The sequence below is a fragment of the Corythoichthys intestinalis genome, chromosome 7, assembly GCF_030265065.1.
Source record: "Corythoichthys intestinalis isolate RoL2023-P3 chromosome 7, ASM3026506v1, whole genome shotgun sequence".
In the NCBI taxonomy this organism is placed as follows: Eukaryota; Metazoa; Chordata; class Actinopteri; order Syngnathiformes; family Syngnathidae; genus Corythoichthys; species Corythoichthys intestinalis.
The window spans coordinates 21,474,094-21,499,713 of NC_080401.1; the positions used below are offsets into that span (position 1 = coordinate 21,474,094).

Sequence of the window (25,620 nt, forward strand, 5' to 3'; positions counted from 1 at the left end):
CAATTCAAATTCTGTTTAATTCCTCCTACATACTACACAATGGTATGCAAGGGTGTTAAGTCACTTGATGCAGTTTTAGCCCCATTTCAAAACATGATAAATGTATAATTTGTATTGGTAATAATTTATGCACAAACTCAAGCCTCCCAGTATACATCCATTGGATATTGTAAAGAAAAAAATCTCTATTTTACATTTGCAAGCCTTGCTACTTTGGTCCAGAAGGATCTCACCGTTCAATCTTTTACAGTGTTGGTTTATTACAAATAAAAAGGTTTTTAATGCAACAAATGAAACCAACAAATGAATTTTTCACAACGTTTATTTTCAACAATAGCAAAGTCATCTCACAGAGACTACTTTGGATTACATAGAATGCAAATAAATATATATATATTTATTTATAGGGCCATAGTGTAATTAAAGACATTAACAATTGTTACAAAATTTACACTTTGTATAGTGCAAAACCACACAAACACTGCCCTCATTAGGATTTTTGCATCGGGCCGCTTGAGGGCAGTATATCTGTGCGTGTGCTACCCCCTGGTGGGAAACCGACAGTACTGCGTGTCTAATGCAGCAAAACTTGTGATGCAGTTTAAACACTGCTCCGAGTTGGCAATGGGGTGCTCTCACAACAGAGTGTGAGCTATGGTGTGGCTAAGCATCGTCAGGCAAGTGGAAGATGCTTTTGTAGAGAAATAATTAAGTCAAGCACTAAAGCAAGTCAGATTGTGATCCACCTAGCTCTTTCTCAAAGGAACTGCAGACAAGCACCCAAGCCAAAACGTGAAGCCCAATGCCGAGCACTAGACTTTGAAATGACAAAGGAATATCCACCTGGTGGGTTGTACCCACCACCCCTGAGTGAAAACACTAATTAGAAACAAACAATGAAAAGTCTTAGCACCGTCAGACAAACAAGCGAAATGACTTTTTTTTGCCATTTCTACAAAATCCAAAGACGGTGTCTTGGATTGTGACAGGCACAACGCATTCGGTAAAGTGCACTCGCTCTTTTCATTCATATCTTTTTTTTTCCTGTTTTAAATCTTATTACAATAGTTTCTTACCCTACAAGTTTGATGTTTAAAAACGGCACCCAGAACTAAAATTTTTGCCATGCATAATACTAATTTGTGGCAGTTGAAATTCAGTGGAGCTACTTCTGTTGAAACATGGACCTTAATATGTAGTCAGTCAGGTGTCCTAAAAGTGGACACATGAAGATGAACAATATATCATTGGTTTGACTTAAACAAACAAAAAAAACCCCCTGAAACTTGACTACAAATGTAGGAATGCTACTTTGCCCAAAAACAAAGTGTGACCACTTCCTCTCCTGACAACATGTTGTCCTACTTTGCAGTCAAATATGTAAGCATTGATTAGCAGGACATCCTCTGCTCATTGATCATTAAACTTGTTAAATCACTTCAAAGATGAGGAAGATCTAAAGAAATAGAGCTTGAGATAGCCAAAGAAAGCCTTTGTGGGCTGATCATCATAATAATCATTTTCATCATTTCAGCCCACAACTGGTCATGAGGGGATGACATTCAAATGAGAGGTACCCAAGTTTCCAAGAAGACAGATGTTCATTCTGCCACAAAGATGAAGGGGTCAGGGTGAAAGTCATGCAGAGGGACGTGCACATCTTTGGCTGGCAGCTGCGGCGCGTTGGTGAGCACTGCATAAGGTTAATGCTGATTGGAACATAGCCCTATTATGACAGCATGCTGAAGGAGAGGATGATGATGTGGGACAGTCGTTCACGTGTCTTCTGGGTTTGGCTTTGGTCCACATACTAGCAAGACTCGCTGCAGCCAGGCAGGATGTATAGAACATGTGTTTTGGCTCAGCTCTCCGACCAATTGGTGGCATCTTTTTTTTTTTTTTTACTACTGCAGGCTTAGCCCTTGAAATTAAAAAGTTGTCTCTGAAATTGCACAGGTTAGCCACTTTTCTCTCGCCGTGACAACGTTTAGGTCGCACGGTCCAAGCATGTGAAATGTCTTCGGCTGGAAGTGATCCTCCAAGGCAGTCTTCTACCTCTCCACTCGTCACTGACTGTTATGTGTCTTGGCGGTATCTGGTGATGAAGGGGAAACGGCGTGAGTGAGGCACAGTGAAATGTTAATGAGCAAGCATGTCGAACAAAACTTAAGTTTAGAGTGCTAGTTTTATTCAAGTTTTACAATTTCAATTCCTAGTTAAGCATTTGCTGGGGGCCATACGGGGGAGGGGGTGTTTGACAGGCACCCCCAAAAACAAAGTTTTTAAAATTTGCAATATTGCAAGTGGGGCCAAAAAATGAGCTTTTGTATCCTTGCTCAATCATGCTCAAAAGTACGAGTCAACAAAGTAACAGGTATCATGTTAATTGAAATGTGTACACACCTACCCAACGGATTTTTGTTAAAAGGTTAAATGCATTAATTTGTTGTACTAGTTGACATGGCTTCCAGGCAGTTATCCACCCACTTAATTTCCTTATACACATTAGTCACTTGTCAAAATTTTAGGTCGCAAGCATGTAACGAAGGGTGCTGAAAAAGGATATTTATCAATGGCCTTTTGGCTCACCTGGGCATTCAAAATTTTGAAAGCATTACATTTGCTTTTTTTTGTTGCCCATCTGTGTTATTTTATAAAATAATTTAATAATGACCTACCCGCTTTGTAGGGTGAACTCGGGCAGTGCGCCGAGTGACGTAAGCTGTTCCTCCAGGGCCACAATACGTAACCCAATGTAGCCCGAGGAAAGCAGCAGCACCACCACCCTGAGGGGGAGACGCAAGTTGAAACAAACAGTCACACACGACGATGTGGGCATAATAGTTTTTTGAAATGTTGTGTGTATAACAACTTTTGATGAACTGTTTGCTATGACCTAAGATCATGAAGTAACAGACCTTGAAGTAACAATTTCTCAAATGAAAATCTTTTGCATGATAAATATGGTGTAGAGTGAATTTGACAAGGGCAGAATTGATTTAAATAGTCAAGACAAAGCTACTTACAGAATCAAGTAAATGAAGAGCAGCGTGTTGAGTGTGCTGGCCTCTCTCTGAACCAGCAGAGACTTGGCCTTCTCCGTCACATTCCAAATCCACGAGCCACCTGCAACTGAAAGGGGGAGCAAACATGCGAGGACAGCATTAATGTCAATGTCATGTTGGCAACCCGAATCAAAATTTGTCTTTCAGGAAATCATTTATTCAAGAGATATCAAAGAGAAAACACGTAAAGCCACGACACCAGAAAAATCATGCACATTTTCTTTTGCATTTCAATAAAATGTACAGTAAATAATACCGCGATAGTCTCCAAATGCTTTGTAGTTTCACAGGATTGTTTTTGATACCTGAAACTGACAGCTCCTCCTCCGAAGATGAGCTCTCACTTTGCTGCTCATGAAGGCTCTTGAAAGTGGATCCTTTTCCATTAGGCAGTGCAGTTTCTAAAGACAAAGACAGGGAGAGACTCCAATGATTATGTTTGCATGCCCAAATTTATCAGGTTACTGACTGCTTGTTTTCCCACTCTCAGTTCTTTGTCAACAGAGATGATTATCTTTGACCATTACACTGCAAAGAACTTCTTAAATTTAATGTCTGGTATCGACAAGGTCAAGCTATAACATATATATTCTAAAACAACGTATTCAGTGATTGGAAATATTTTAATGCACTAAACGTTATTGTAGGTCTTTTTTTTTTTTATTTCAACGTGAATAGAGAAATTCATTTTTCATGATTTGATATGTGGATATGTTGATGCTATGACACTTCATTTGTATGTGTAAAAAATATTTATTCTTTAAAGGGATCCACGGATAGAAAGACTTGTAGATCTTAAAAGATGAACGTTCTTATAAGTTAAAATAATTTGATATTGAAACCCCTCTTAATGTTTTCGTTTTTATACAATTTGTAAAATTAGTTTAACTAGTAGGTCGCCATTGTTGTTGACGTCACAGGGTGGTGACATCACATGGTTACGCTGCCGGGCTTCCAGAGTATGACTCTAGCGACATAACCATGTCATCTGTTCAACCCTTTCAATTTGAACCCGAGAGGAACATTAATGAGCATGACAGCACTGTGGCTATTTCACAAAACGAACAGCAAAAGCAAAATGAACAGGAAAGACTGGATGGGACGAGATGAGAGTAGGAAAAAAAACAAAACAAACGTTCTGCCACAATTTTCTACACCGGCGAAACGTGCTACAAAAGGCGAATTTGACACCCAAATTACTACAGTGTGCTTTCAGCTTGTTTTGTTTAGATGCATACAGACAGGACATAGTAAAGATGCCTAAAGAAAATACTGAAACGTAGATATCAAATAAGGGTAGTTTAAATATGCAACGTGACTAATGTGTTCAACAAATCAACAATCTGCTTTAAAAGCTACCACAAGAAAACACAATGCTTCAGGGAAACACATGCAAAAAGTATTTTTAGGCAATGAAAAGGTAATAAAAGACTCAATAATAACACAGTAAGTACTAGCAGCTTTTAATCAATGAGCGCATGTGTTGGATGTCTCGCCGTGTAGAAGGAATTGCAGTAAACCGCTAGTATTCGTTGAGTGACAGTGACAATATACATCATCACCCTCAGCGTCCAAAAAACATGGCGCCCTCCGTAGGTAAAAACATGTACTAAATATTCTAGATTTTTAAATGGCAATATTTTATGTGTTTCTAGTAATATATTTTAATAAGAGAACAATTGTGGCTTATAAGAGCCTACAAGTCTTTAAGTCCGAGGTTCCCTTTAAGATCGTGGAACATAAATGGATGAATAAAAACGGGTTTAATTTTTCCCTTTAGTCAAGGTCACCATCTCATGGGAATTATTTTTCAGACATCAAAACATCTCAATTGTCACATTTGCCATGTGATCACATGACTTTTATCGAGTACTTTCAACTGTTGTTGTCTCACCTTTGTGAGTAATGTACAGAGGTTTGTCCTGTAATGACTGCGACTCAGAACCATCGAATTGTTCAAAGCTGCCATCTAGACTGGACTGGCTGGAGTTCTGTCACAATGGAACACAAAGACAACCACGAGTTAATTTAGCCACACAGACCAGATTGTGGCCATAATGGAAAAAGACAAGACATGAAGCGATGCATTTGAAATAAAAAAATAATCGTATAACAAAGTTACTTACCACAAGTTTGTTCTTATCAAAGCTATGCTCAGCTGATGAGATGACTGGGCTACTGTTGGTGCTGCGGTCCTGTGAACAAAATACAAATTCATGAGTGCTTAACATATTTTTGAATGACGAGGAAAAAGAAAAAAAAAAAAAAAAAAAAAAAAAAAGAGCTAGTGTTACAATTAGGGGTTTTGCAAATTTACAGCTTCTCAGAATTGGCAAACATCACAGGAATTTTTCGCACACCAACACTACTTGTATCCCTTGCATTTCTGTTATCAACACTTTGGGTTACTTGTGATAAAGTCCCGGAACACTCACCTCAAGCTGAGGACACACAGAGTGCAGCAACTGATAACATGCTTCTCGGTTCCGTAACGAGACAAACAAGAACTGAACATTAACAGAGAACAGGACAGACAGAACATTAGCTTACTTGTAAGGCTGATAAACTCAATTACAAGTTCTGTTGGCCTGTAGAAGAGAACTAACCTTTTCTCCCTCTGTGGTTCGGATTGACAAGGCGTTTGGTACCAACAAAGCAGTGTTCTGCTTTTTGACAATGTGAATGCAGGAGACGGGGATCACTACCTGCAATATATTACCGACAAAATATTAGATTTTGTTGAAACTATGGAAAAACAATCATAGTGGGATACAATTAAGGGAAAATGTGTCTCTCGATTTGGGAAAGCCAGTTATGATGATACTGCAGGCTGTCTGCATACCTTGGTGTCCTTGAGTAGAACAGAGGAGTGGAAGCAGGCATGGCTATTGGTAATGTAGAGTCGACCATGGTAGGGCACTTCCTTTTGTAGGGCACAGATGTATGCTGTGAAAAGAAGCAACATTTGATCAACGTTCATGTAGGAATTAGTCACTCAAGAAATCCTCATTCACACTTGTTTGTGTGCACCTACCATGTATCAAGTCTTCACTTTCTGGAATGTCTGGAAACAATTTGTGGAATGTCACATTGTGCTTTATAAAACTCTATAAGACAAAAAAACATTTTTTTTTTTTTTTTTTTTTTGCAGCAAAAGGGATACCATACATTCTTCCACATCCCCAACCCGCATTTTTATTTACATACATTTAAATATAAAAAAAACATAAGCCCAAGCTGTAAACTTCAAGTTTTGTGCAAGCGGATCGTCTACTCAAAACGTGTCAAATTAAACCGAACGTACCAGTATTTGCTACTCAATATAAATCAAAATCAAAGAAAAGCACACAAAACAAACAAACAAACAAACAAAGCATTACTAAATATCAGGACTAGGGCTGTCAAAATTATCGCGTTAACGGGCGGTAACTAATTTTTTAAATTAATCACGTTAAAATTAGGGCTGTCAAACGATTAGAATTTTTAATCGAGTTAATTACAGCTTAAAAATTAATTAATCGCAATTCAAACCATCTATGAAATATGCCATATTTTTCTGTAAATTATTGTTGGAATGGAAAGATAAGACAAGATGGATCTATACATTCAACATATGGTACATAACTACTGTATTTGTTTATTATAACAATAAATCAACAAGATGGCATTAACATTATTAATTATGTTAATATTATTATTAATCATTATTATTATAATTAATTATTATTAATATTATTAATATTCTGTTAAAGTGATCCATGGATAGACATCAACAATGGAGAGCTACTAGTTTATTTTTTGATTGAAAATTTTACAATTTTTAATAAAACGAAAACATTAAGAGGGGTTTTAATATAAAATTTCTATAACTTTTACTAACATTTATCTTTTAAGAACTACAAGTCTTTCTATCCAAGGATCGCTTTAAGAGAATGTTAATAATGTTAATGCCATCTTGTTGATTAATTGTTATAATAAACAAATACAGTACTTATGTACCGTATGTTGAATGTATATATCCGTCTTGCGTTTTATCTTTCCATTCCAACAATAATTTACAGAAAAATAAGGCATATTTTATAGATGGTTTAAATTGCGATTAACTACGATTAATGAATTTTAAAGCTGTAATTAACTCGATTAAAAATTTTAATCGTTTGACAGCCCTAAGCAGGACATAATGTGGATAAAATACATGATCACTTGATCACCTTAAATAAACAGAGAAAAGTTGAGTGTAGGTCTCAGCTTGCTGCTTTTGTGCAGCATTCCAAGTGTGACTGTTGTGTTTGCACATGCCTTCCGACAAGAGAGGCAAAGCTCCGCCTCACATCCTAACATTGCAAGTAAACACATCAGAAAGTAAAGGTAGACTTACACTTTGGCTGCCGCTTCCCTGAGTCCTTTCGAAGCTTCTACAGTCGACGTCAAAGGTCTGCGATCTACATGTAAAGTACATGTTTAGTTTTAAGTGCGGTTCACGGTAACTTTCCTCAATTTGTAACAAATTAAAACATCCAAATGAGTACGTAAATTATTCTCTCATAAATAAAGATGGTGTAAGTGAGAATATACATGTATAAATTTAGCCAATTTTACTTTACATGACTCAGACATTTACTTGTAGCAGTCAAGACATGGCCATTTTCATTAATAAAGGGAGGTCTATTAACACTCTGACATCATTTAAATACTATGGTGATCACATGATGGTGTGGGCAACAGAGTTGTGCACCCTTCATATCATGAAGGCATCAGACACGTTAAAATCATGGGAGAAGAAAGCACTGCTCACAGTGCAAGTCATGTGTGTCACCACTTGACCCAACAGCTTCTGAAGTCTTGTGATGCATGTTAAAGTTGTTGTGGCGCTACATCAAGCCAAATTAGTCACAGTGCGCTTATAATTAAAAGCATTCTATTTTTTCACAAAGTGCTTTTAGATGCAGCTGTCAGATCATACCTGATGGCCAACTGTCTGGTGAGGGTTTTGTGCTGCTCTTGAATCTCCAGCTGAGCAGCCTCAAGACTCAACGTTTTCCTCGCTTCCACTTTTTTGACTGTATCTTTGCTTGAGGTGCTCCTGCTCTTCTTGACTTTGGCTGGCACACCTCCACCACTGCTTTCTACTGGGTAGCTGCTGGACATGGAGGAACAAAAAAAGAGGTCAATAATAGCCTTTGCTACATTAGAATCCTCTAAATGGTCAAGATGAAAACTACACAATACTTTCTTTCACTGCAAATAATTCATCTAGTAAGTGCAATCACTAGTTGTCTCAACCATTAATTTCACAACCACTGTTGTCGCTTTCAGCTTACAAGACGTCATTCTGTTACACCATCAAGTTAGTGGGTTATTGAGAAAGGTAATATTTTTACAAGATTTCCACTGTGGAAACTGGCGACATAAACGTGGTTTATGACAGGAGATAGTTGTTCAAGGCTAAGGAATATGGAACATACCACAGGTGCCAACAAAAGTTAAGGTCATGGGATCACAAACCTAACTGAAGTCCTCACAAACTTGCAATTCCAACCTTTCCTTGCATTCCATACAAACTGTATCCTTTACAGAAATTGTATCTACATAACACCTAATGGTAGCTACCAGAAAACCAACACGGTTGTCAAGAATTAAAATTCACACAAAATATGTTTATTTGGTTGACAGATTTGACAGGCAAACAAGAGCTGGTTCAAGCTATCATTTTATTTATTTATTTTTTTCAATGTTCATTGAGCCACTGAGCCACTAATCTTGATTTTACACTTCATGTGTTTATAAAAGTGACTTGTATTTGCTTTAGTTTAGCAAACACAGCTAAAGCATAACACTAAAGAACTGTGGATAGCCCTGACAAAAGCAACTGTGACAACTGCCTTAACACGTAAACGCTACAGCTTTAACAGGCTTCTGATTACAATAGATAAGACGGTACACAATCAATAGAAGTGGAGGGAGGAGAAAACAGCCACCTTACCTGGAGAATTTAAACCTTTTAGATGATCGGAAACTCATATACCTACTGACAGTCGGCATTTCCTTTTGTCAAAGAAAAAAAACCCAAATCTATAAACAAAATTTCTGACTATGCCATTACTCCAGGAAAAAAAAAAAAAAAAAAAAAAAAAAACTAGATTTGTAGTCAATTTAATGATAAGCCATTCAAGAAAAAAGCCCAGTCTTCACGGTGCTATGTTTTTGTATGAATGTGCTGAAAGAGGAAGCCACTGCTGGGTGCTCGTGGTGGTGTGACACTCCGTAAGAGGGTGACGTCAAACCTAACCACTCCCCCTGAAGCCAAAAAGGCAGTAAAGAAAGCAGCAGAGCACACATAGCAGTGTACAAACACAAACACACTTTTACATATGCACACAGAGGCGGTGCTGTGCTCCCAGAAACACTTTAAAATCTTAAGTGACAAATACAATTTGACAGATATATACTCCTCTGAACAAGCAAAAGCAAAACAGATGCAAAAAAAAAAAAAAAAAAAAAAAAAAAAAGCCGCACAAACTGGCCATTCAGGCTTGATCTCGCGACATTGCCTTAAGAGCCACATCACAACATGATTACAAACAAAAGGTTTGTCAGGCATTTGGTCAACCCTAGAAAAGGTGTGTGTGTGTGAGCACATAATTATAATTAAAATTAATTGTGTTTCATTTAAACGCAGGAGAACCCAGCTGATGTCTCCCAATTAAATATTCTCTGTGGTGCATCACCTTAGATAACTGGGGCAAAGTTCAGGCAGTTAAAGAAAAGACATGCACCGCACATTCAGTTGGAGGCAGAACATGCCATTATGATTGACTGGATTAACCAAGCAAGTAAAAGATGGGAGTGGTGGGATAATTCTAGTTGTGTCTTGTAGGCATGCCTACAGATGTTCAGCAGCTAACAGATCCTCCAATGTTTTCAAGAGTCAGAAGCGAGAGGTGACGTGGTATTTTTGCAACCACCTGATCTGCAACCAAGTATTTTTTTTCTGTCTGCTTCATTTCCCCTTGACGTGAGGTTAAACTAAAACTCTAATAGGGAACGTATTGATTACAGTGTATTCAAAGAAGGGTTGTCAACAAGATCTACAATGTTAGTGTTTCTTTCAACACCCAAGTCATCTCTATCCCCTTTCATTAACATCCCATCCTGACGCTGAATTGAATCAATTACAAAGTCTGGCACAGAGCATTTGGTTTGCAGTTTACAAGCTGCATTTGAGATTGTCGCTTAATATGTGCCAAGTGTGGTAGGTTCCTCCATTTACTACTCTGAGGAACAGGAACCCAACAGCAGTATAACAACAATTGTGCATATAACAAGCAAAAACATTTTCAAATCTATCATTAGTTTTGTTGAAACAGATCTGTAAAAATTCACACCATTAACCCATTCCAAGATTGAGCACTCTGTCCCACAACACTAAAAACAGTATAACTAGTCTTATGGAATTTAATTTGATCTCTGGGAAAATAAAAATACTTGAGGTCAGTTTGCAGTTCACCAATGTTTAATTACAGACAGAGAGTGATTTATTTTTATATACGAGAGTGCTTAGGTTTTATTTGAGGATAAGCACATTTTACACTGAAAAATTGATTTGCTGTGCTCCATAGACAACTACTAAACATAAAAAGAGAGATCCTTTTGAAGATTTAAAAACCACAGCCCTAGTCTGATTTAAAAGTTTAAAGACAAGTTGGCAGTCTTGGTTTTACCAACCACTAAATCAAAATTCACATAAACACAAATCAATCTTGCATTAGCTGAAAATAGTAACTAGGTAATTTTCCTGTCTTACCTTCCCAGAGCCTCAGCACAAAAGTTCTCAGTGGCAGGTTTTTGTTGGTTTGAGACTTCCCTTGTGTCCATGCTAAACAAAGCCTTCCCTCCACGTCCTTCTTTATCTGTAGTGTTTTAAACTTCCACTGGAGTGACCTTTTACACATTGACTAATGCAATGGGAGTAAAGGTCTATTTTACAGCAACACTTGAAAACACCCAATAACTAACGTAAGCAAAGAGACGGAAACAGAACATCCATCTGCGGGACTGATTAAAGTCTACAAAAAAGGATGGTTGGGGTCGAGTTCTAAATTAGCCAATGAGTGGACTTTTTTTCTAGTGGTCGAAGCCTGTGTTGTTGTGCAAACTGTGGCAGCAGCAGGGGGTAAGAAGCCATTGGTGGATCATTTACTTTTTAAATGAGTTCTTAATCACCCAATTTAAATGGTAAGAGTTTAAGTCATAAGGACCTAGTGCAACAGGCATGCCAATAGAGCTAAGATTAATTTCTTTTAAGAAGCTCTAATGTCATTTTAAAGATTTTGAATGGTTTCCTGCATAAAATTGGTCGGAATTGGAGTTTGTTCTGGTTAAAGTGTTTTATCTGTGTAATTTTTTGTTTTTTGGTCACGGTGTGACGTCACACCGTGCCGTATTATGCAAGTATGTGCACGTACTCTTTTTCTTCCTCCATGCCCACTAATATTGGGAATGCTGAGCACTGAGAAAAGTAAACTGTTGCCATTTCCTGTTTTGAAAATGTACTGCATTAAGCATAAAGTATATAAATAAAACATTATTTCATTAAATACATGTGCATTTGCTGTGGTTTAGTAATATTTTTGTTGCATGAACGGTTCCTCCCTTTGTCACTTTTGACACCTCTCTGCGCACACGGGAACCTGCTGAAGCGTGCCAAAAGAGTGAATACTTATTTTAGTATAATTATAGTGTTGCTTGCTGTCATTGGCGAACGATTGTAGTTCCAGAGATGTGTTAAAGTGACCACATGCTTTACCAACGCCCATGAGCTTCCACTGACAAACTCATTCCACCGACGGTAAATCAGAGCAAGAAGTTTAAATACTGAATACTCAAAGTGATTCCAGTCAGCTTCATATTAATGAGAATTCAACTTCTGCAGAAACCCAGATGACAGAGGACCAAGTAAATAGCTTGAAAAATGATATTCTGAGCACATTCAACTGTTGTTTTAATGCAAACTTAGTAAAATGGCATCCAAAGTTATTAAAAATAATGTAAAAAATACAAAAAAACATGACATATGAGCGCGTTAACCCAGATAATTGTTTTGATTGTGCATAATAACATTGTGAGTTAATAGATTAATATGACAGTAAATTTAAATAGAAATGTGCTAAATACGATTTGAAAATACATGCCAGAAAATAATGACATTATTACTATAGCCTAAATTTGCTGATGTGATCAGAGAGCTCAGCTATTGCACAAAAAAAAAAAAAAAAAAAAAAAGTCATTTGTTCAGAAAACCTCCACAAAATGCATTAAAAAAGGCCCATCCCATTTTGTGATAGCGCCATCCTCTGGAGAAAAAAAAAAAACTTATGAGAGAAATTTCCTAGGTTAAATGTGACATTTGCAGCCAATCCACACAATTAAGGAATTTGTTTTTAAACATTAGGCAAGTTTCATGTGTGCTAGTTAAATGTTATTGCATACCGTTAGTTGTTTTTTTAAACTGCTGTGCATTTGTCCTGTGAAATAAATTGGAAAAGTGATGTAATGTTTAGATGGGAAATAGGTTGGGAAATTACATAGAACTGAGATTTGTCATCACTCAAAAAAAAAGTCATTGTTCAGAACACCTCCACAAAATGCATTAAAAAAGGCCCATCCCATTTTGTGATAGCGCCATCCTCTGGAGAAAAAAAACTTATGAGAGAAATTTCCTAGGTTAAATGTGACATTTGCAGCCAATCCACACAATTAAGGAATTGTTTTTAAACATTAGGCAAGTTTCATGTGTGCTAGTTAAATGTTATTGCATACCGTTTGTTGTTTTTTTAAACTGCTGTGCATTTGTCCTGTGAAATAAATTGGAAAAGTGATGTAATGTTTAGATGGGAAATAGGTTGGGAAATTACATAGAACTTCTGAGATTTGTCATCACTCAAATTACACAAGAGAAAAGTAGGGCAATGAGCGTAAAGCAGCCACTTTTGGTTTTAGCTAGATACAGTGAATAAAAGTTAAGATATCATTTCTTTGCTTCCATTTATAAATTAAAATAGGAAGGCATAGAGAACCATAAAACTAAATAAATAATAATTCCAGGCATCCAGGCCATTTTAACGATTACTTTTAACTAATTAAAAAAAAAAAATGGTTTTCACTGTCCATTGTTTATAGGACACCTGTGCAGTTGGGTAGTACCAAACTTGGGCATCTGCACATTCAACGTTGTTTTGGGTCATTGTGAACCCAATGTACTGTATCCCTACAAATACACCTATAAACAGGGGTGCACATAAGTGGTCCGCATGCGCGCATGCGTACTGGACGTAGACAAACGCGCTGGCCCTCAACGGCTTCCATACGCTTTTGCGTACCGATGGCTGACCAATGTATTTGCGGCGGACACGAGAAAATCACTTCTCAAAATGTCAAAGAGGCAGGCCCCAATGAGTAATTATTTCCGTGTTCCCCCAACCCCGTTAAAAGACAGACAGACAGACGACAGAGACGTCACCGAAGCTACCGGAAAAAAAGACTTTTGCTGAAAAGTGGCTGCTGGAGGTATCATGGCTAGAAGCAAATGATGCTCGCACGGAAATGTGGTGCAACATTTGCCGTGAGAATCCCAATGTCGTTAATAAGAGCAGCGCATTTTATTTAGGGTCAAAGAATTTTAGCCATCCAAACTTTGAAAAGAATGAAAAAAACAAGAGCATGTGGCAATTAAGCAAACTATCGATGTCAGACAGGACCCCACTCGCCCTATGGACAAGTGGCGGAAAAAAGTTATTGAAGAACAGCGCCACGCACTGACAAACGTGTTTTTGCTCGCATTTCACAAAGCTAAACATGGACGTTCAATGAGCTCTTATGAGGAGGACATCCCACTTTTACAAAGGCTTGGAGTTAATGTGGGAGCCGCATATGAATGCCCTTTATTTTGAATTAGTGCTTTTATGTTTATTTATTTACATTTCACTTCAAAGTAATGGCAATTTTGTTGTGCCACTTGATAATCAAGCATTAATTGTTAAGATAATTAATTAAAGGTAATTGGCTCTAAGTAAAGCTTGTCATAATTTTATCGCATCAGGCGGGTCGGCTCTCAAGCTCAATGAGGACCAAGTCACATCTCCAGGTCCTCCTCTGAGAACCTGGGCAAAAAAAATATGTGCACCCCTGCCTATAAACAATCTTTTATTTCATCTGCTGTAACCTTCCTGAACAACTGGAAATGACACATTGCACTTTTCACGAGTAATGTATTTTTGTCGCATTTTTCAAAAAAATATTTACCGTAATTTCCCGAATATAACGCACCCCCCCCCCCCCCCCCCCCCCCAAATCAACTTGTAAAATCATGGTGCGCATTATAAACGGGCACATGGATGGTGACGACAGAAATATATATATATATATATATATATGTATATATATATACTGGACTGTCTCAGAAAATTAGAATACACAATATTCTAATTTTCTGAGACAGTCCTGTATATTGTTCTATGTAAAGGACGTCAGCCAAGGTCGGCCCCCCACATTTTTACCACGCCAAATCTGGTCCCCTTTGCAAAAAGTTTGGACACCCCTGCTTTAAATGGTGGATTAATGTACAGGACTGTCTCAGAAAATTAGAATATTGGGTATTCTAATTTTCTGAGACAGTCCAGTATATAACACAGATTTTTTTTTTTATTGACACGGCCACGTTGTGTTGAATAAACGTATGCGGCGACCCGTTGCCGACCATTATGGTACGTGACGTCACCATTTTGTTTCGGTAATACTCTAATCGGCCGAATGATTTCGTCTGTGTTAAATTCTGCTTTTTTCACTCTTCATAAAGCACAGAATTTAGTTTCTTGAACTCATTTGAGTCAACGTTCATTGCAGCTCTGCAACTCGGACCATAACAAACGTAAGCACACAGACTTCCTCTGTCCGTCAACTATATCTGTCCCTCGGGAAACTCAAACCCAAATAACAATAGTTCCTATTGTTACTGTCGTGTCAACAGCGATGAGCTCTCACGGCTTTCCGACTTACGTTCTCACTTTCATTTTACCGTATCAATCCATGGAAGAAACATTTATTCATCATGATGAAATGAGCAAGTTATATAGCAGCCTTTAAAAGAAAAGTTACATCGGTTTTGTTTTCTCCTAGATTCTGGTAAGTTGGAGAAGTTGTCAAATCATATTATTACCCTAAATATTGTCAGTTTATGGTAATGTTTTGAACTACCAATGTGCTATGCTTGTGCTGTGTTTCACCAGTCAGTAAAAGGACATTTCTGTATCTGTACACAAGCTCTGTTTTCCTGTATTCTTCTATTTATTGGTGCTAAAATTAGGGTGCGCGTTATAAATGGGTACAATATTTTTTTCAGGCTTTACAAGTAAATTTGGGGTGCGCATTATACATGGGTGCGCCTTATATTTGGGAAATTACGGTATTCTTCCATTTTTATTGTGGAACATGTTTTGATGAGAATGTGTGAATCTGTCAAAGAAGAATTTCTGCTACCATCGGGGAAAGCAAGTATTTTATTCCATTCTATTGTTGAAATGTATATGTACAGTAAATAGGGGGGGGGGGGGGGGGGGGGGGGGGTAAAAAGTCTGAATTTTGTATTGAATCAGAAAAGGGCACTTTGAGGTGGTTCAGATCCATTAGAGTAGACAGCAAGGGCAGGGATGTGAGAGAATTGTTAGGGTAAAATAAAAATGCAGTTGGTGGCAGCCTGCCAGGCCCGTGTCTGAAGAAAGCTGTGCGTGTGTGTGTGCATTTGTTACTGAAAGTGTATTTGTGAGAAAGTCATGTGACCCTGTGTACACAGTGCCTGACACCACTTCCTGTATGTGGACTGGTGATTCAGAGGTGATCATTCTTCAGATTTTCCCAGTAAACGCACATGTGAGCTAAAGGAGGGTAAGGGATTATAGTGATGTTTGAAAACCATTAAATTATTAAGAATAACAGCGTCTACTCTGTTAGGTTTTGGAGGCAAAAAAAATGCAAACATTTAAAAAAGGTCTCCAAGTGGATGATTTTGAATACTGCAGTAGAGAGAAATGTTTTCATGAGAATGCTGAAAACAGTATTCAGTGAAATAAATAAATGCTTGGAAAAAACAAATCGGGAGGTCAGCTTTTTGACTAGGCTGTTGTGGAAGCATATGCTAAACTTATAAAAATGCTTTTTTGAAACATTGTCGAGGTCATATGTCAACCAGGATGATGTGGAAAGTTGAGCTAGAGACTAAATTTGAGGAAAACCTGCAGGGATTCTTGCAAAGTTCTGGTTATTAGCACTCTCATGACAAAGGAAACACATGACTCCAACTATGACCAGCTGCTTTGTGGGCACCACGTCAACATTGCTACTAATTCGATACAACCTTCTTCACAGCCTGTAACACATACCACAAGTGAAGGTCAGCACTGCCTTCTTATACTTTTAGGTATCATCATTCTGTTAATTTCTTTAATTGTATTTCATAACCAGACATCACCTTTGGATCTGGCAAATCTTTGCAATCCAGTAAATATATTGTTAGTTTTTCCAATCTGGGATCTCTTTCTTCAACGAGTCAACGTTTTCAACTTTAAATTTGCCATCATAAACTCCGGGATACACGGGTTGATAGAGCTTAAACAATCTATCACGATTCACAAATGGCTTTAATATACTTTAGCTGGGAAATAAGTGGATACTTGAAATCATATTGAATTGGGTTGAAGATATTCACAAAGGAAAACATCAATATCCATGCCTTTGTTTGTGTTTCTTTTGGAACAAATATATAAATATATATATATATTGATCACATGGAGGCTCAAACTCAGCTGGAAACTAGAGAATATAAATGGCAGCGTTGAGAGGAAACCAAAACCGGACAAGACTGAGCTTCAAAATCTCCTGCAGACGTGATGTCACAAGAATCCCTTGTGAGACAGCAACAATTATCCAGTGATGAGAATCGTGAAAGGCAAAGCTCGAAAAGATAAGGAGCCAAGAGTGAGATTCTCAACCTTCATATAACACTGTGCACCACCTGTGCCCGGACTCGTGAGATCTATATATACCAATTTCCTGGAAAACAACACATAACTTATGACAGATGCCTCTGATTATACATGCCTAAAACAATAACCTCTTTTGTACAGGCTGCTTTACTTTCATCAAGGTATTGGTTAGTACCTCTCTGCGTGTGTACTAAATTCAAATGACAAATGAGTGTGTGAGTGAACAAATGAGGTCCACAAACGGTTAGGCTTTGTAGGTTTTTGTATTGGATGCCAGGGACAAACAGTATAGATATGGCGATCTTATCCACATATTGAGATGGCTGAAGTCATGATTGCTCAGCATGATGGATGGCAAAATTAACAGGAGACGCACTTAAAACGTACACTGTAGCAGTCCACATTCATTTATAGTCTCATCCAGAGATTTCCTTCAAACAGGCCTCCATGCATATAAATGGAGTAAACTTGTGTAAAATTGTGTAAACTTAATTAAAAATCTCACTTACGTTTGCCTTAGAATTTTGTAAATAGGACAAGATTTGGCTAAGCATCTTCAGACGAGGGGTGGCTAACCCGTTAGCATTAGCACTGTAGCCGTATTCAGAAGTCACGTACATTTCCGATTTAGGACAATTAAACCATCAATTCCCACTGTATCCTGCTGTAGGAAGACTTTTACCATGACAAATTGAGGATATTTGGTGCTATCAATGAATCGTTAACGGTTAGCATCCCATGTATGAGTGATGCTCACAAGCAGGTCGGTTCCAAGCTCCCATTCATTCTGCTTACCTCTCTTTCATGAAGTGCTTGATTCTGACAATGGCCTTCTCGTCAATCTTGCGGAGGAAGGTTTTCAACCGCTCTCTCTTGTTTTCAAGCATTCTTCCCTCTGCCAGTCCTGGTCAGTTCGTATCAGAACGAAGTGCCACACCACACCAAGCACCACCGTGCTTGTTTGGAAACTGCCTCTAACCCCCTTGCCTTGTGTCATCCACTGATTATGCCAATGAGCTTAAATCGGACCAAGCTTGCGGACCAATGAACAACGAGAGAGGCTGCCTTTAAAGGAGTCATGTCAGAAGTACCATCCAATCAAAATGAGGTAGTTGTTCAGACGCGCCTTTTATTACCCTATATGGGGCAAAGGGTTGTCCTTATTCATAGACATCTGGAACGTGCTGTATTATTACTAAAAGTCAAGGACCACTTGATATTAATCATTAATCTCAAGGCGTTAGCGTTTCACGTGTATACAGCGTGAATTTACATTATTGGATCGAGCTCAAGTATTGGAAAATTGACGTCCTTGCCATGGAGACTATTTACTTATTGTGTGTATATATATGTACAGTCTACATATAATGTATATGAATATGTGTGCATAAATGGCGGAAAACACTTAGGTGACTTGAAGTTCCGCTCTGAGACCCCCAATTTGTCCAAATTTAATAATTGTCCTATTTGCACGTGTGATACATAATTGGAAAACTTAAAATGTAAAATTTTGGGGGGGAAGAAACATTTTGAACAGGGGGGCATTTAAAAAAAATTTTTAAACAGCAAAATCCTAACTGGAGGTGAGAGCACGCAAGAGCAGAATTAAAGACGCCATGATTTTAACGAGATATTATCGCGTACTTACCCTGTTTCGACCCAAAAACTCCATATACGATGTATTATCGGGTGTCAAGACACAGATGTGAATGGCCTCAGCTGGATTTTTTCGGGATTCTATGGGTGAAACATGGTAATATAACAAGGTTAGAATCATTAATTCATGTCTATGATTTAGTTTGAAAAACAAAAAACAAAATAGAACACGTTTTTAAAAAATTATTCACTCCCATATTTTAAACTTTGAAACAAATTACGTCACAATGAAAAAAAATATTGTCTGAAAAATAAGCAACGGATATCTACCTCATAACTATCACTTAATTGTATTTTTTTTTTGTTACTGTCCCATTTTCCACGATATTTCGGATGATGAATAATAGATTCAAACAAGCAAACATTGAAAAAAAGTGTTTAAAAGGATAAATATATGAAAAAGAAAATCTCAACCACACCTTGATGTCTGCAATTTCTGCATCGCGACCGTTGTTATATTACCATGTTTCCAGTGGCGCCACCAGGGGGTGGCCAGGGTTGGCCACGCCCCCCCCTATAAATTTGTTGGCCACCCCACTGGCCAGTATATCGTTAGATTGTTGTAGCATCAGTTATGCATTTCATCCCAAATTAATGCATTTATTTTGTTTTGTTAAATGTACACTTTATGCCTAATATATACATAACACAATAAAACAGAATTGTTGTGGAACTCAAAATGTTGACTGGACAGTTATGGACTATGCACATAAAATCATTAATAACATCCAAGATTACACAATACACCAAAGTATATCAGTAGCCGTGTCCTTAAGTCTTTCTGATAATTTTCCCCCTGACCTTTTAAATGCAATAATATAATGAAAACCTGAAATTGTGGCTTTTAGTTTTGGTGTGCCACCCCAAGAATTTAAGTGGCCCCATCTGGCCACCCCTATGAAAAATTTCTGGAAGTGCCACTGCATGTTTCACCCATAAAATCCCCCCAAAATCCGGCTGTGACCATTTACAGCTGTGTCATGACACTCGGTGATAAATGCTACATTGAGTTTTTAGCTTGAAACATGGTAAGTACGCAATAATATCTTGTTAAAATCATAGTGTCTTTAATTATGGTCGCTCCTGCTCTCACCTCCAGTTAGGGTCTGAGGGTTAAAAAAAAAAAAAAAAAAAATTAAATGTCATCCTGTTCAAAAAAAATTTTTAAGAGCACACACACTAACAGTATATGTAGAGAGAGAGAGAGAGAGAGAGAGAGAGAGAGAGAGAGAGAGAGAGAGAGAGAGAGAGAGAGAGAGAGAGAGAGAGAGAGAGAGAGAGAGAGAGAGAGTATTTAAGGCTTTTATATACTACTATACAGTGAGGGACAGAAGATGTGAGATCTTTGTTCAGCAAAAACGAACAGTAACCCCCCCATTAAAGTAAAGACATTCCATTATCTCCACTCGCACTTCCAGTCTCTGATAATCCCCTCTCAGTATGGGCAAGATTGACATCGAGTGTGGTCCCAGACTGTGAGATTTTGGATAGCCCCTGATTCAGGTTATTGATATTGCAGATATTGCTGAAACTTGGCCAAACTTGCGTGATGGTGAAGGTCAATCATGAGTCAAAAAAGGAATATACTGTATTACATATTTCTCTGAGAAATAGTGATGCCTTACATTACTTCATTACTCCCTGTAGAAAGTATTTACAGTAGTTATATCACTAATGACATTAATGGATAGTTTTTATCACTACTTAACTCTAATATTGTCATGCATGCCTAAGACATGCATAAGATGGAAAAGGAGAACAGAAAAGGATGAGTGTTCTTATTGTCTTTATAATGCCAATGTTGAGGCTTGTTACACAGGAAGTAATATATTAAACATATACTGTAGGTATGTTGATGTTACAACGTAACATTGTATCATATAATCAAGTGAAATTTTAGCTGCTAACTAGCCTCATAGCTTCTTCTAACGTAAGAGCCATCAATCTGCACTAGGCGCACCGTTCACATAGCAATGAGGTTGCCGGATGATTAAAGGATTAGTCAATGACTATTGCAGGAGAAGTTTATAAAACCCATCTTTTCATAATACCAACTAAGAGACTACCCAGATGCTTTTAATATTCCTCCACTCTACTATGAGATAGCCGAAATTACGGCAAGCAAGTGGTAATATCGCAGAGTCATGTTTATAAATGGGCCATACCAAAGCTGAACCCAACCGCGTATATCCCAATCCTAAAGTAAAAATTATAGTCACAATAATTGTATAGAGTTACAAAAATGATTTAAATTAAAACACATCTTAGCACAGAAACTGGAATGTTAATTTATTATCTCATCTGTTTGGGCTTGAACTTTGGCAAACATTTGTCTGTGTTCACTGATACAGTAAATCCTTGAGCAAGGTTTCATATTAGTAGCTGACCTTAAACTAGAACATCTGAGACCTTTTGACACCAAAACTATCAAGGACATCTAACTACGAGTACATTGGTGGCCCATTGACACAGAAGCTGAACATTTATGTAAGCCACGCTGATGATGCAGCAGAAGTAGTGGCACTCTGTCTACAATGTTGGTGGCATTGAAACAAGACCACACAAAACAAGACCTGTCCAATACCCAATAATGATACAGAAGCAGAAAGATTAAGAACTATAAGCTGCCCCCCCCCCCCCCCCCCCCCGCGACAAGCACTGTGAACCCTATGGCTTGCAGTACTGTGTGGTATATTAATGGATCTAAAAAAAAATACAGGTCTTTTGCATGTCTTTTGTGTAAAATATCCCATAATACAATATAGACACCTGTTTCTTTTTTTTAGTCCAGGTCTGCTTAATATTAACAGATACAATTGTCTTGTAAAATTTGGTAGATGCATCTTATAGTCGGATCCCAAAAATTAAAAATGCATTAAATTTAGATAGAGATTGATAGAGAGAAAGAAAATTCCGTGAAACCAAAAACTAATTTGCATTTCACTTATATAACTATGTTTTTAACCCACTAGAAAAAGATTACTTAATGCTTGGAAGCAAAACTATTGTTGGCAAGCACAGCATTCAGACATTCTTCCAAGGTTGCGCTCTCTTCTTATACCGTATTTTTCGGACTATAAGTCGCAGTTTTTTTCATAGTTTGGCTGGGGGTGTGACTTATACTCAGGAGCGACTTATGTGTGAAATTATTAACACATTATGATATCATTTCACATGTTATTTTTGGTGTTTTGGAGTGACACTGGTTTGGTAAACTTGTTAGCATGTTCTTTATGCTATAGTTATCTGAATAACTCTTAATTGCTATGGCCGCGTTTGCGTTCTGCCTTTGGCAATGTGTGTTCAATTGTATTATTGACTTTTTTATATTGAAATGCATTCTTTTAGTTTGTGGCGGTTTCATGCCTAAGTGGGGGCGCACTCGCACTTGTCTACGTGAAGAAGAGCGCTCACACGCCAGAAGAAGACGGACAGCTACGCAGCTTCACTGAGTGAGTGGGCGAGAGAGAGAGAGAGAGAGAGAAAGAGAGAGCGAGAGAGAGCGAGAGAGAGAGAGAAACTCGGCTACGAACCTACGTTCATTGTTTATGCTTGTAAAATATCTCTACAGAGGCAATGCCTGTGTGTATCATCTTTTCTGTTGTTGTTGTGTGTTATCCACCCGGGATCAGACACTTAGAGCCATTTGTGTGGTTGTTTGAACGATGTGCTAATGCTAGCGAACGCGTGCTAACTGTTTGTGTCATTGCTGTAATTGCACCTAATTATCATTTATTTACGTTGATGCGAACCTGTTTGGTATCGTGGACAAAATTGATTCAGCAAATTATACGGACGTCCAGCATCGTCATTTGGGAGTTTAGCTCACTGTAATGCCAGGACTGAGCCGTAGTGTCCTGGTGAGGACAGTATATTCGCATTTCGTTGTTCATGCATCATGTAACATCATACTGTATACTTATTCAGCATGTTGTTCTCTATTGTATTTTTATATTAAATTGCCTTTCAAGATGACATATCTGTTCTATGTGTTGGATTTCATCTTGTAAATTTCCCCCCAAAATACCACTTATACTCCGATGCGACTTATATATGTTTTTTTTCGTCTTCGTTGGGCATTTTATGGCTGGTGCGACTTATACTAAGGTGCGACTTGTAGTCCGAAAAATACGGTACTGTATTTTCAGAAGGCAAAACATCAGGAGACTGACTAAGCAATTTCATAACCTTGATGTGCTTCTTTTGAACATAATACTGACTAATAAACATTTCTCAAATTGAATATTTTGTAGTTGGCCGTTGTCTTTTGACACACATTTTGCCCATTTAACAAGCATTTGTCAAATATTAAAGATGGAGAGTGCCACATTTTGAGATTCAATCAAATGTGAAATGCCAACATATGATAAATATTTACACTTTGAGTGCACATGATAATTTCCCTTCAAAACTGGCTATTCATCTGTACATATTAAAGTTTTGTCTTTCGTTTTTTTTTTTTTTTTTTTTTTTTTTTGTCCTGGTTTTTTTTTTGTTTAACCTAACCTGTTCAGTTGTTTGACACGGAGAATGGAAGTCTAAGTGCCCGGATGGTATGAACAGTTTTAATGTTTCACATTGAGAGTCTGACATACTCCCATTGTGATCATTCAACATACCTCGTTTATTATGACAAAGCAGTGAACAGGAAGGGGTTATGGGGGAACAGAAGAAAACAAACACAAGAGAAGAAAGAAAAACACAAACTACAACAAGAAATACATTGAACATCGAGACCAATTACTAATATGTTGGTGCTATCGTCAGCTGGATGTATTTTGACACCATGTGGGGGGCCTGTTGACCAGGGAAAGAGGGGGACGGGGGTGGGGGAGTCTATAAGCTAAATGATTGAAAGGGGTAGAGTGTATACAAATCAGCTCTGTAAACTAGAACCCAGTAATCGTGTGAATCCCTTGTGAGTGTAAGCCTGTTGGCGACCAACCCTACGCCGCCCCATCGCCAATCCCGGCACTGGGACCCCCCACCCGAGCACGCCCTATCACATCCAGCCGCACGCGAGCCCCGCCAGGCGCGTGACAGCCATGCAGACGAGCGGAGACGCCACACGGGCCCCACCCAGCCAGCTCGGGGAGGGAGGGCTTGTGGAGGGGGGTGGGGGTGGCTGAAGCGCAGCCCATCCCTCCTCCCGCAGCCCAGCAAAGGAGCAAAATAACCCCCCCGGATCTAGGGTGGTCCCTCGGGCCACCCGCGCACCCATCAACCGGCCTACAGGGATAGCAATAGGGGACGCACCACCAACCCCACGCCCGTCCCACTGCCCTTTGCCGGAGCTGTCCTGTGGAGTATGGTGTGTGTGATGCGTTAAAAAAGGTGCAGGAATGGAGGGGCCTGTCGTGAGGAGGTAACCGTGAGGCACCCCCCCAACAGGTCCCAACCATCCCACAACCTTGGTGTGTGATGCATTAAAAACAGGGGGGAGCCGGGCCGGGACCGTAAAGCCCCGTCCCAACTCTCCCCAGAGAAATGTCTGAGTATGTAAGTGCCAGGGTGGAAGATATTTACAGTGCCGAAGTGAGAAGTGCGTGAGTTAAGAGGCAGGCTCCCGCGGGCGTGGCCCCGTCCACCGGAACCACCGGCCGCAGGGCGGGAGAAGCGCCAGGGCCCTGATCAATTCCCGTCCCAGACCACCTACGGCGCCTCCGCAACCGAGCACCCCATTTTGTACATTTTAGATTGAGTAATATGCCATCTGTGCAGTATTTTGAACTGTATAAGTTGAAGGTTTCTTTGTCATTATAAATGTAGTTTTACAGATGTTGGACCAATAGTTATTATCTAATGTTACCGAAAGTTCGTTATTCCATTTTTCGATTGGTAGGCAAGTAGAGTTGAAAGTATTTTTGTTGTTGTTGAGGATGGTTGTTTATTATTTTATTTACGAAAGGTGATGGGTCTAACGTACCCGTTAGTGATGGGAATTTGCTTCTGATGGCTGCCCTGATTTTATTGTATTGAAGGAAATTGGCCCCTTTGATCTGGAAATCTTGTAGTATTTTTTCATATTACATGAATGTATTATCTTTAAACAAATGCTGTAGCTGGTTTATTCCCGTATCATCCCATGTGCTGAAATAAATAGGAATTTTATTAACTCCAAAGTCTGGGTTGTGCCAGATTTGTGAAAATTTACACGGGGCTTGTTGTGATTGTATAATTTCCATACCTCTCTACCAGGCTTTCAAGGTACATGCTATCATTGCGTTTTCGAAACAGCGATGGTGCTTGTTACTAGAACTAATAAAGGGGAGGTTTGCCAATTGTATTTGGTTGCAGTCTGTTTGCTCTAATTCTAGCCATGACTGTTGTTCAGTGTTAAGATGTAACCACCTAATAAGATATTGTATTTGATTTGCTATATAATAGTGTTGGAAATTGGGGGCCTCTAGACCCCCCTCTGGTTTATTTCTTTGCAATTTGGCAAGGCTAATTCTGTTTTTCTTGTTCTTAAAGTAGAATTTTGTGACGGCTGAGTCTAGATCTTGGAACCATTTTTGAGTGGGTTTAAAGGGGATCACTGAGAACAAATAATTTATTTGTGGTAATATTTTCATTTTGACTGTCGCTATCCGGCCCAAAAGTGAGATGGGTAGATTATTCCAGTGTGTCAAATCTTCACATATTTTTGCTAAGAGGGGTGTGGTGAGGGGTATGATTTAGTTTAGTTAATTCTGTAAGTTTTGGTGAAATGTTGATTCCAAGATACTTTATATTCCCTATTGGGATATTGTAATTTAGATTTTGATCTGCAGGATTCAATGAGTTTGTTGATAAGGGCACTATAATTGATTTTGACCAATATATAGCATAATCTGATTTATGAAAATGTCTTTATTAGTTCA

The 25,620-nt window shown here is 38.5% G+C and overlaps 1 protein-coding gene across 6 annotated transcripts; it reads right to left on the bottom strand.

The window, feature by feature from the left end:
* Positions 1–306: 306 nt before the first annotated feature.
* si:zfos-943e10.1 (GRAM domain-containing protein 2B) lies at positions 307–18,130 on the bottom strand. 6 transcript variants are annotated; one of them, XM_057840826.1, is made up of 13 exons: positions 17,897–18,130; positions 8,029–8,202; positions 7,444–7,507; positions 6,100–6,172; positions 5,908–6,011; positions 5,672–5,770; positions 5,501–5,572; positions 5,192–5,260; positions 4,960–5,056; positions 3,371–3,466; positions 3,027–3,132; positions 2,679–2,786; positions 307–2,095 (listed from the first exon to the last, which is right to left on the bottom strand). In XM_057840826.1, the coding sequence occupies exons 1-13, from the start codon at positions 17,986–17,988 to the stop codon at positions 2,077–2,079; spliced, it is 1,173 nt and encodes a 390-aa protein (XP_057696809.1). In that variant the 5' UTR covers positions 17,989–18,130; the 3' UTR covers positions 307–2,076. The 6 variants fall into 6 exon arrangements, with proteins under 6 accessions (XP_057696809.1, XP_057696808.1, XP_057696811.1 ...); XM_057840825.1 differs by having other exon boundaries at positions 8,029–8,205; XM_057840828.1 differs by lacking the exon at positions 17,897–18,130 and adding an exon at positions 10,870–11,215.
* Positions 18,131–25,620: the final 7,490 nt, after the last annotated feature.